This window comes from Salvelinus sp. IW2-2015, linkage group LG18 (genome assembly GCF_002910315.2).
Source record: "Salvelinus sp. IW2-2015 linkage group LG18, ASM291031v2, whole genome shotgun sequence".
NCBI classification, from domain to species: domain Eukaryota; kingdom Metazoa; phylum Chordata; class Actinopteri; order Salmoniformes; family Salmonidae; genus Salvelinus; species Salvelinus sp. IW2-2015.
Genome location: NC_036858.1, coordinates 16,344,133 through 16,357,058, shown reverse-complemented (window position 1 = coordinate 16,357,058; position 12,926 = coordinate 16,344,133). Strand labels below are relative to the sequence as shown.

At 43.3% G+C, this 12,926-nt stretch overlaps 1 protein-coding gene across 1 annotated transcript in view; it reads left to right on the top strand.

Annotated features, from left to right (window-relative positions):
• The first annotated feature begins 674 nt into the window (after positions 1 to 674).
• LOC111978504 (SH3 and cysteine-rich domain-containing protein 2) overlaps positions 675 to 12,926 on the top strand; it is a 58,393-nt gene continuing 46,141 nt past the window's right edge. The window contains exon 1 of the mRNA XM_024008612.3: positions 675 to 1,144. Within this exon, the coding sequence (XP_023864380.2) occupies positions 1,055 to 1,144 (90 nt within the window). The 5' untranslated portion in view covers positions 675 to 1,054. The remainder of the gene's footprint in view (positions 1,145 to 12,926) is intronic.

The window sequence follows — 12,926 nt, the reverse complement described above, 5'->3', positions numbered from 1 at the left end:
TTTTGCAAAACCAGTGAGTATTACAGTCGATTGACCTGGTAAAGTTGACTATGAGAAAGTATATTTTATATTTTTGAAGATTTTCATTGTGTTTCATTGTGTTTTAATGTGATTTGGCTATTCTAAGGTTCAGGTTCTGTCCATGGCATATGGTGCTGAAACATAGGGTRTGAGTACTGTCAAACGTATGGTTTTGAAACATGGGGAAAGGACCAGGCGCTGTCCAAACCTATGGTGCTGAAACATGAGACTAGGTGCCTTCAGGATTTACTTTGGAAGYGGCGCTGTCCAGCTATAATATGGTTCTGAACCGCGAGGAAAGAGRCAAACCCTGTCCGGGCATATGGTGCTGAAACACAACGTTCCACCTAGCCTACGACTCCACTTTGAAATAACATCATCCAACATAAAAGCAGTCATAACKATAAACCGAAAGAAAATTAATAGACATGTTAGCAAGCTGTTGCATTGCCATCAACATCTTCAGAGACGTACACCTGCGCCCTAGCACCGCCCAGGTCTACTAACGTCATCAACTCTCATCCAGTCCTGACGTGGTACTACACTAACATTTGCATAGTGTAAGGAGGTTAGGCCAATCAGGTTGAGCCAACCTTGTCACTAAATCAAAGTTTTAGCAAAGGCGCGTGTGGCAGAAGCTGAGCGAACCAGTGGACAGCGCTAATCAATAGATACACGGATAAAGACAAGGCTATGTAATACGCTTTGACTAGTGGATATTTACAATTGTTTTAAAGTAGCCTAACGTGATACGAGGATTTTTTATTTGGAAGAGAGAGGATATTGTTTTTGCGACGGAGTGGCTTTGCGCGTCAAGATACCTTATTCACTGGAATGTTATCGYGTAAATTACTTCGATTTGACTTGTGAAAAAGTGAAAAGCATGAGCCTTTATAGCCTACGTATACTTTCAAGTTCATAACCCACGAATACCGGTCGCGTTAGACGTTTGTTGTATTTTACTAGAGCAAATTTAACCACGGTATCCAATTTTGGCAGTATACTGTAATAGCTGCTGCTTGTCTGCCAAAAGATGACGGAAAACAATGAGAAGGAGAATGAACCGCAACACCGGGACCTCCATCGTTGCCCGAGCACTGTGCCTATTCAGCCCGAATCAAAGGTAAGACATTCGGCTTTACATTGAAGCCTTGCAGGTGCGCACGCAAAGACGTTGATTCTAGTTGCCTGATATTAGTTTAAATGCAATGCAGTTTAATGGCCTGAATCAAATGATGAGGACTTGATGAGCCATACCTAACAATTTTTAGACTACATTTTTCCTTTATATGCAAAGCATTTATATTTGTTTTTGAGACCCAAAATGATTGAGAAAAACTGGGATGTGACACCACAGGCGGCAAAAGTGACAGCATGTATCGAAAGTGACAGCTAGCAGCTAGCCTTAAATGACAGTGTCATGGTGCTTTCAAGACAACTGGGAACTCGGGGGAAAAACGAGGTCAAATCATGACATCAGTGATCTTCAGGTCGGAAAGGCGGGGCTCTAGAAAGAGTTCCGAGTTCCTGACTTGCAATTCCGAGTTGGCTGACTGTTCGAAACAATATTTACCAGTTGGAGCTCGTTATTTTCCAAGTTCCCAGTCGTGTTGAACACACTGAAGTCGGAACTCTGAGAGTTGTTTGAGAGAAGACTATAGCTTAAGGAGGGATGAACCTAAACCCCCCAAATATTCATAAATGTAATAATAATACATTTTATTTATAAAGCAGCATTGTTTTTTTTATCCCAAAATGCATAGACATATTAAAACGTATTACAGAATGTTATTAGGTACTTCCATCTAGTACCGGCTTGGACTCCCCTTTGCCTCCAGAACCGCCTGAATTCTTTGGGGCATGAATTATAAAACGTGTCGGAAATGTTCGTTGCTCAATTGGTATCAAGGGACATAACGTGTGCCGGGAATACATTCCCCACACCAGTACACCACCACCATGAGCCTGTACCGTTGACACCAGGCAGGATGGGTCCATGGTCTCATGCTGCTTACGCCAAACGCTGACTCTGCCATCAGCATGACGCAACCGCAATCGTTGGACCAGGCCATTTTTTTCCCACTTCTCAATTGTCACGCTCCCTAGAGCCGCTTCTTCTTGTTTTTAGTGGATAGGACTGGAACCCGGTGTGGTTGTCTGCTGTGTCATTCTGCACACCACTGTTGTACCGCGCCGTGATTTGCCTGTTTGTGGCCCGCCTGTTAGCGTGCATGATTCTTGGCATTTTCTTCCGACCTTTCTCATCAGCAAACTGTCTTCTCCCACAGGACTCCAGCTGACTGGATGTTTTTTGTTTGTCGCACCATTCGCAGTCAACCCTAGACACTGTGGTGCGTGAAAAGCCCAGGATGGCGACCGTTTCTGAGACACTGGATCCGGCGGGCCTGGCGCCGACGATCTTACCACGCTCAAAGTCGCTTAGGTCACTTGTTTTACCCWTTTTAACATTCAATCGAACAGTAACTGAATGCCTCAAWGCCTGTCTGCCTGCTGTATATAGCAAGCCACGGCCACGTGACTCACTGTCTGTAGGAGCYATTRATTTTCATGAACGGGATGGCGTACCTAATAAACTGACCGGTGAGTGTACCGTATATGAAACAGTGTAATATAAAACAACAAAAGTAGCCTACATAGGGAATAATACATTTGGTAGGCCTACATGTAAAAGTGGATAACCACTAAGAAAGATACAAAAGCAATTGACAATATCCTTACATTTTCTACTGTCTCTTAAAATGAAGATTGTTTACAAAATGGTTGGTACTTCTATTGAAACAAGCCAAGGCTATCAACCCGAAAAAGAACTTATCACACACACAACAGAAAAAAAAACACTATCCAAAACTTTCATTGATTGCAGAGCCCTGACAACCTTCTACTCTGCACCTGGATTTGTGTGGTGTGTGTATATGTATGTGAGTGAGTGTTGTTTGTCTGTTTCTGTATGTACACTGAGTGTACAAAACATGACATAGACTGATGAGRTGAATCCAGGTGAAAGCTATGATCCTTTATTGATGTCACTTGTTAAATCCACTTCAGGCAGTGTAGACGAAGGGGAGAAGACAGGTTAAAGAAGGATTTTAAACATTGAGACAATTGAGACATGGATTGTGTACGTGTGGCATTTAGAGGTTGTATGGGCAAGACAAAATATTTAAGTGCCTTTGAACGGGGTGTGGTTGTTGGTGCCAGGCATACCGATTTGAGTGTGTCAAGAACTGTAATGCTGCTGGGTTTTTCACGCTCAACAGTTTCACTTGTGTATCAAGAATGGTCCACCACCCAAAGGAAATCTATTTGTCAATAACAGCTGGTGCGCGATGTCTAATATTAAGGTAGCCTTGAGGTATTGCTCGCCTAAGGCAGAGTGCCTCATGATGAGCTGTAGACCATACTATCATACTAAGGCAAAATCAAATTACTTCCTTAATGCTATGACAGATTCTGCAGGAGATCCTGCAAAATTCTGGAAAACCGTTAATTCACTGAAACGGGGGAATTCTGCTGTTTCTCTTCCTAAGCAAATTACCTCAGACTTCTGTATTCTAACTGAAAAAAATGATATTTGTGATGCTTTTAATAAGCATTTCATCTCTGCTGGTTTTTTATTTGAAAGGAAAAGTGGACTTTGTGGTACTGGCCAGTTAGTTGATTTTTTGTCTTGCTTTTCAACCGTTACTCTGAAAAATGGTAACCCTGTTTTTAGTTTCCAGAAAATAACTGAAGCAGAGGTTCTAATTGCCCTGTGTGCCATTGATACTAAGAAATCCTTAGGCGCTGACAATTTAGACCTGTACTTACTTAAGTGTGCTGCACCTATTTTTGCTGGTTCAGTAACACACATTTTTAATCTAACATTAAGCACAGGAAATATCCCTAAGGTGTGGAAAGCAGCTTTTGTTCTGCCATTACATAAGGGAGGTGACGGTAGTGATTTGGATAACTATCGACCCATCTCTAGGCTCCCTTGTCTGGTAAAGATTCTAGAATCTATAGTCAACAAACAGTTACAATCTTTTCTTTCTGCTAACAGTATTCTTAGTAAACACAGTACCACATCGGCCACTATGCTTGTTGTAAATGATATTGCAAATGCCTTAGACGATAGAAAGCACTGTGCTGCGTTGTTTGTAGATTTGTCAAAAGCTTTTGACACTGTAGACCATGCTATCCTTTTGAGTAAGCTGTCATCTATAGGACTGGGCACTGATGCCTGCCGATGGTTTTATGACTATCTTAAAGATAGAACTCAAGCCGTCATGGTCGATGGGGTCAAGTCTGACCCCTTACAGTTACTTAAAGGGGTCCCTCAGGGTTCAATAATTGGCCCACTATTGTTCTCACTTTATATAAACAACATTGGTGATGATGTCAGATTATTGTAAATTCCATTTATATGCAGATGACACAGTGATGTACTCTATTGCTCCAACAGCGGACCAAGCTTTAATGCAGTTGGAGTCTGATTTTTAGGATACTGGGGTCTCTTTTACAGCTTAAACTTGTTTTAAACGCTAAGAAAACAAATGTCATGTTTTTTTCTAGGTCTAAACTCTCAGTTAGAAACACGTTTGTAATCACTAGCTTGGATGGTACTCAAATCAATAAGGTCTCTGCATATAAATACTTAGGGGTATGGTTAGATGATAGGCTTTCTTTTAAAAAACATGTTACTGAATTGGGAAAAAAGCTCAAATTCAAGATAGGATTCCTTTACAGAAACAGGGCTTGTCTGTCCTCTGTAAATAGGAAAAAAATTGTGCAGGCTACTTTTATGTCCGTTTTAGATTATGGTGATATTATCTARATGCATGCATCGGCAAACACATTAAAACCACTGGATGCTATTTACCATTGTGCACTTAGGTTTATCACGGGTGATAGTTACAGAACTCATCACTGTATCCTATATCAACATGTGGGTTGGGTCTCTCTATCTGTGAGGCGAGAGCAACATGCTCTCTTGTTTATTTATAAAGCACTTCTTTTAAAACTACCTCCATATATATCATCATTAATTTCCACAAGATGTACWAATTTTAAAACCAGATCACAGATGTGGATTACATTAGAGACTCCTGCGGTCTCCACAGAGTTGGGTAGGACTGCCTTCAGTTCCTTTGCACCTTATTCATGGAACAAACTGCAGATCCAACTTAAGTTAGACACTCTGGTGTCCCTTGCCCATTTTAAAATGCTTATGGAGGATCAATATGATGTTGTCTGTGATTGTTTCTGTTGAATTGTATATGTTTTGAAATGTTCTTGTCTGTATGTCTAAAACTGTACATGTCAACATGTTTACACAGGGCACAGCCGTAAAAGAGATCCAGGTCTCAGTCTGTTTTCCCTGTTAAAATAAAGATTTAAAAAAATAAATAAAAAAATCTACCGAGAGAGTTTTCATCTATATTTTCCTTAGCCATCTATTTACCACCACAAACCGACACTAAGACCACACTCAATGAGCTATATAAGGCCAATAGCAAACATGGAAACGCTCATCCAGAAACGGCYCTCCTAGTGGCTGGGGACTTTAATGCAGGCAAACTTAAATCTGTTTTACCTKATTTCTACCAGCATGGCAAATGCAACCAGAGAAAAAAAAACTCTAGACCACCTTTACTCCACACACAGAGACGCATACAAAGCTCTCCCTCGCCCTCCATTTGGCAAATCTGACCATGATTCTATCCTCCTGATTCCTACTTACAAGCAAAAACTAAAGCGGGAAGTACCAGTGACTCGCTCAATACGGAAGTCGTCAAATGACGCGGATGCTACATTACAGGACTGGAATATGTTCCGGGATTAATCCAATGGCATTGAGGAGTATACCACCTCAGTCACCGGCTTCATCAATAAGTACATCAACTACATCTTCCCCAACAGTGAATGTACGTACATACAGTGGCTTTCGAAACTATTCACCCCCTTGATATTTTTCCTATTTTGTTGCCTTACAACCTGGAATTAAAATATATTTTGGGGGGGGTTGTATCATTTGATTTACACAACATGCCTACCACTTTGAAGATGCAAAATATTTTTTATTGTGAAACAAACAAGAAATAAGACCCCCCAAAAATAAAACTTGAGCGTGCATAACTATTCAACTATTCAAAGTCAATACTTTGTAGAGCCACCTTTTGCAGCAATTACAGCTGCAAGTCACTTGGGGTAGGTCTCTATAAGCTTGGCACATCTAGCCACTGGGATTTTTGCCCATTCTTCAAGGCAAAACTGCTCCAGCTCCTTCAAGTTGGATGAGTTCCGCTGGTGTACATCAATATTTAAGTCATACCACATATTCTCAATTGGATTGAGGTCTGGGCTTTGACTAGGCCATTCCAAGACATTTAAATGTTTCCCCTTAAGCCACTTGAGTGTTGCTTTAGCAGTATGCTTAGAGTCATTGTCCTGCTGGAAGGTGAACCTCCGTCCCAGTCTCAAATCGCTGGAAGACTGAAACAGGTTTCCCTCAAGAATTTCCCTGTATTTAGCGTCAGCCATCATTCCCTCAATTCTGACCAGTTTCCCAGTCCCTGCTGATGAAAAACATCCCCACAGCATGATGCTGCCACCACCATGCTTCACTGTGGGGATGGTGTTCTCAAGGTGATGAGAGGTGTTGGGTTTGCACCAGACATAGCGTTTTCCTTGATGGCCAAAAAGCTCAATTTTAGTCTCATCTGACCTTCTTACCTTCTGTACCTTCTTCCATATGTTTGGGAAGTCTCCCACATGCCTTTTGGAAAACACCAAACATGTTTGCTTATTTTTTTCTTTAAGCAATAACTTTTTTCTTGCCATTCTTCCGTAAAGCCCAGCTCTGTGGAGTGTACTGCTTAAAGTGGTTCTATGGACAGACACTCCAATCTCCGCTGTGGAGCTTTGCAGCTCCTTCAGGGTTATCTTTGTTCTCTTTGTTGCCTCTCTGATTAATGCCCCCCTTGCCTGGTCTATGAGTTTTGGTGGGCGGCCCTCTCTTGGCAGGTTTGTTGTGGTGCCATATTCCTTGCCTTTTTTAATAATGGATGTAATGGTCCGTGGAATGTTCAAAGTTTTGGATTTTTTTTTATAACCCAACCCTGATTTGTACTTCTCCACAACTTTGTRACTGACCTGTTTGGAGAGCTCTTTGGTCTTCATGGTGCCGCTTGCTTGGTGGTGCCTCATGCTTAGTGGTGTTGCAGACTCTGGGGCCTTTCAGAACACGTGTATATATACTGAGGTCATGTGACAGATCATGTGACACATAGATTGCACACACGTGGACTTTATTTAACTAGTTATGTGACTTCTGAAGGTAATTGGTTGCACCAGATCTTCTTTAGGGGCTTCATAGCAAAGGGGGTGAATACATATGCACGCACCACTTTTCCGTTTTTGTGTTTTTAGAAGTCTTTGAAACAAGTCATTTTTTTCACTTCACTTTGACTATTTTGTGTATGCCCATTACATGAAATCCAAATAAAAATCAATTTAAATTACAGGTTGTAATGCAACAAACTAGGAAAAACGCCAAGGGGGATGAATACTTTGCAAGGCACTGTATCCCAACCAGAAGCCATGGATTACAGGCAACATCCGAGCTAAAGGGTAGAGCTTCCGCTTTCAAGGAGCGGGACACTAATCCGGACGCTTGTAAGAAATCCCGCTATGCCATCAGACGAACCATCAAACAGGCAAAGCGTCAAACAGGCCAATCATCAGATGTGGCAGGGCTTGCAAACTATTATGGACTACAAAGGGAAAACCAGCTGCGAGCTGCCCAGTGACCCGAGCCTACCAGATGGGAAAAATGCCTTTTATGCTTGCTTCTGAGCATGCGCTGACCAACTGGCAAGTGTCTTCACTGACATTTTCAACCTCTCCCTGACCAAGTCTGTAATACCAACATGTTTCAAGCAGACCACCATAGTCCCTGTGCCCNAACTGGCAAGTGTCTTCACTGACATTTTCAACCTCTCCCTGACCAAGTCTGTAATACCAACATGTTTCAAGCAGACCACCATAGTCCCTGTGCCCAAGAAAGCGAAGGTAACCTGCCTAAATGACTACCGCTCCATAGCACTCACGTTGGTAGCCATGAAGTGCTTTGAAAGGCTGGTCATGGCTCACATCAACACCATCATCCCGGAAACCCTAGACCCACTCCAATTCGCATACCGCCCCAACAGATCCACAGATGATGCAATCTCAATTTCACTCCACACTGCCCTTTCCCACCTGGACAAAAGGAACACCTATGTGAGAATGCTGTTCATTGACCACAGCTCAGCGTTCAACACCATAGTGCCCACAAAGCTCATCACTAAGCTAAGGACCCTGGGACTAAACACTTCCCTCTGCAACTGGATCCTGGACTTCCTGATGGACCGCCCCCAGGTGGTAAGGGTAGGCAACAACACATCTGCCACACTGATCCTCAACACGGGGACCCCTCAGGGGTGTGTGCTTAGTCCCCTTCTTTACTCCCTGTTCACACACGACTGCATGGCCAAGCACGACTCCACCACCATCATTACATTTGCTGACGACACAACGGTGGTAGGCCTGATCACCAACAAAGATGAGACAGCCTATAGGGAGGAGGTCAAAGACCTGGCAGTGTGGTGCCAGGACAACAACCTCTCCCCCAATGTGAGCAAGATGAAGGAGATGATCGTGGACTACAGGACAAGGAGGTCCGAACAGGCTCCCATTCACATCGACGGGGCTGTAGTAGAGCGGGTTGAGAGTTTCAAGTTCCTTGGTGTCCACATCACCAACAAACTATCATTGTCCAAACACACCAAGACAGTCATGAAGAGGGCACGACAATGCCTTTTCCCCTTCAGGAGACTGAAAAGATTTGGCATAGGTCCCCAGATCCTCAAAATGTTCTACAGCTGCACCATCAAGAGCATCCTGGCCGGTTGCATCACCGCCTGGTATGGCAACTGCTCAGCATCCGACCGTAAGGCGCTACATAGGGTAGTGCGTACGGCCCAGTACATAACTGGGGCCAAGCTTCCTGCCATCCAGGACGTATATATACTAGGCGATGTCAGAGGAAGGTTCTCTCTGCCACCGCATGGCAAGCAGTACCAGATCGCCAAGTCTAGGTCCAAAAAGCTAATTAACAGGTTCTACCCCCAGTTAATCAAATGGCCACCAGGACTATTTGCATTGACACCTTCCCCTTTGTTTTACATTGCTGCTACTCACTGTTAATTATCTTTGCATAATTACTTTACCCCTACCTACATGTACAAATTACCTCGACTAACCTGTGCCCCCGCACATTGACTCGGTACCGGTACCCCCTGTATATAGCCTCATTATTGTTATTTTACTGTGTTACTTAYTAAATATTTTCTTAACTCTGTTTTCTTAAAACTGCATTGTTGGTTAATTTATGGCTGCAATCCCAGTAACGGGATGATATGACAACAGCCAGTGAAAGTGCAGGGCGCCAAATTCAAAACAACAGAAATCTCATAATTAAAATTCCTCAGACATACATGTTTCTTATACCATTTTAAAGGTAATCTTGTTGTTAATCCCACCAAAGTGTCCGATTTCAAATATGCTTTTCAGCGAAAGCACTACAAACGATTATGTTAGGTCACACCAAACCACAATAAGCACAGCCATTTTTCCAGCGAAAGATAGCAGTCACAAAAAAGCAAGAATATAAGCTAAATTAATCACTAACCTTTGATGATCTTCATCAGATTGACCACTCATAGGACCTCATGTTACACAATACATGCATGTTTTGTTTGATAAAGTTCATATTATATAAAAAGATCTGAGTTTACATTGGCACGTTACATTCACTAGTTCCAAAACATCCAGTGACAGTGCATAGCCACATCGTTTCAACAGAATACTCATCATAATGTAGATGATAATACAAGTTATACACATGGAATTATAGTTATACTCTCCTTAATGCAACCGCTGTGTTCAGATTTAAAAAAAACTGAGACGCCGCTCAGAACAATAGCCAAATTAGCCGCCATGTTGGAGTCAACAGAAACCAGAAAATACTATGATAAATGTTTCCTTACCTTGATGTACTTCATCAGAATGCAGTCCTAGGAATCCAGGTCCACAATAAATGCTTGATTTGTTCGATAATGTCCGTTATTTAGTCCAATTAGCTACTTTGGTTAGCGCGTTGGTAAACAATTCCAAGTCACAAAGCGCGTCCACTATAAACGTGACGAAATGTCCAAAAGTTCCGTAACAGTCAGTAGAAACATGTCAAACGATGTATTGAATCAATCTTAAGATGTTGTTAACATATATCTTTGAAATAACGTTCCAACCGGAGAATTACATTGACTTCAGTTGAGAGATGTGGAACGGAGCTGGCTGTGAACTTCTCAGGTTGCCTGCCATATGAGTTCTGTTATACTCACAAACATAATTCAAACAGTTTTAGAAACTTCAGAGTGTTTTCTATCCAATACTAATAATAATATGCATATATTAGCAACATGACTGAGGAGCAAGACGTTTACTCTGGCACCTCTGTGCACCTTTCATCCAAGCTACTCAATACTGCACTGCAGCCATAAGAAGTTAAGGGCTTGTAAGCATTTCAAGGTAAGGTCTACCACTGTTGTATTCGACGCATTTGACGAATAAAATGTGATTTGATTTAACTTGACACAACTGTGGGAAGCATTGGAGTCAACATGGGCCAGAATCCTGTCGAACGCTTTCAACACCTTGTAGAGTCCACGCCTTGACGAATTTAGGCTGTTCTGAGGGCAAAAGGGGGTGCAACTCATATAGGAAGGTGTTCCTAATGTTTTGTACACTCAGTCTATGTGTGTATGTTGTGTTAGAATGTGTGTGTGTGTGTGTGTGTGTGTGTGTGTGGTGTGTGTTGTGTGTGTGTGTGTGTGTGTGTGTGTGTGTGTGTGTGTGTGTGTGTGTGTTGTGTGTGTTGTGTGTGTGTGTGTGTGTGTGCGTGCATGCATGCATGTGGTGACTAGAGTGCTGTGGTGCGCATGCATGTGGTGGTGTGGTGTGTGATGGAATGTGCACTGACAGGGACAGTGCTCCAGAGACAGTCTGGATGTAGTTCCCTGAGAGTTTGTTTTTATCCCAGTGGTGGAACTTTGTGCCTGGGCACACGTGAGCTCCAGCTCCCATTACTCTCCAGAACTCTAGACAGGCACACCATGTACTAGAGGTTGTATGAATGGAGGTGGTTCGCTGAATCACACTTGTGTGACGAGTGACATTGTTTTGTACTTGAACACTTACCAAGGCTTTAGCTTAGGCGTCTAACACAGYAATGCAGGAAACCCGGGGTTGAACCCAACTGGCCACACCCAACATGAGGTTGTGAATGATCTATATGCAAACTGAGACTGCCATCAAGATGTATTCGTTAAACAAAATGTTTGTGTTAAAGATGTTTTTTTGGACATCCCCTTTCCCATGGGCCCTAATTATTTCAACCAAAAGAATCTCTGTGCGCAATGTAACTTTTTTGATTGATCATAGGAACACACACACACACACACCAGTCACCTAGCATACACACACACACAAGGGTTAAAAAGGATGAGCTACGGTACATTTCAACCAGGGAGGGCGGACTCGGTCCTCGACCGTCACCTGAGAATTTATGACTCAATCAGGTAACAGATGTTTTCTTTGTCTGGCCACCGGCTGGGTCATAACTCAGTGGGTCGCTGGCTCAACAAGACATGGGGAAAACAAAGGGTGTCCCGTGTTTCACTTCCCGCCAGGCCAAAGCCCCGGCTGGCAGCCACAGGCCCATTTCCAACCGGTTAGAGGAGTCTCAATGAATAACGGCCAGGAGAACATGTGGCGTATCATCCCTCTTTCTCGTATTGTGTCTCTCTCCTCTCTCCACTCTCGCTGTCCCTCTCCACTCCAATTTCAAATGGCTCTGGGAGAATTTGTCATAGTCTTAAATGGGACCGCTGGTCTCAGCYCTCTGCTAAGTGACCCTCTCCTCCTTTGGGGTGCAGTGACAGCTATGTTCTCTGAAACAAATGATTTTGGCCCTTTTTACCCCCTCTACCTCCCTGCTGGGGGAGGTTTCTAAGGGGGAGGTAAGACTAATGGGTGAGGTTGATAGTCTCCCGAGTGGCGCAGTGGCCCAAATATTATCCGGGTTTGGCCGCGGTAGGCTGTCATTGGAAAATAAGAATTTGTTTTTAACTGACTTGCCTGGTTAAATAAATATCCTATACACTTCTCCACATTTGATGTTCCCTCTCCTTTGAATGTCCCCCCCCCCCTCCCTCTGTTTCCGCCCCCTCTGTCTCTATGGACATTGATTGGGTGGTGATGGCTGGCTGAGCGCTTGGCAGGTTAGAGGTGTGATTACGGGCAGGGTAGCGTGCCAGGGGCAGTGCCCGTGCCAAGACCGGGGATGAGAGTGCTGGAAAAATAGCAAGGAAGCAAGAGGGACAAAATAGAGATAGGACAGAGAGAGGAGAGTGAAGACTAGAGAGAGATGGAAGTGATAGAACACAAGCAAGAGTGAAAGAAGAGAGCAAGGAAGTGAGAGAGACGTGTCATCTGTGTTTTGGTTTCTTGACTGTGCCTCCACAAACAGTCATTCCACAGTGTAAAGGTTACATCATTCACAGCACACCATACTACTATGGAGGCACTACGAAGTAGAAATCATAGCAAATGTGTGTGAATTTGCATGTGCGCACGCGCGCGTGTGTGTGGTGTGTGTGTGTTGGTGAGTGTGAGTGTGAGTGTGAGTGTGAGTGTGAGTGTGGTGTTGTGTGTGTGTGTGTGTGTGTTGTGTTGTTGTGTGTGTGTGTGTTGTGTGTGTGTGTGTGTGTGTGTGGTGTGTGGTGTTGTGTTGTGTGTGTGTGTGT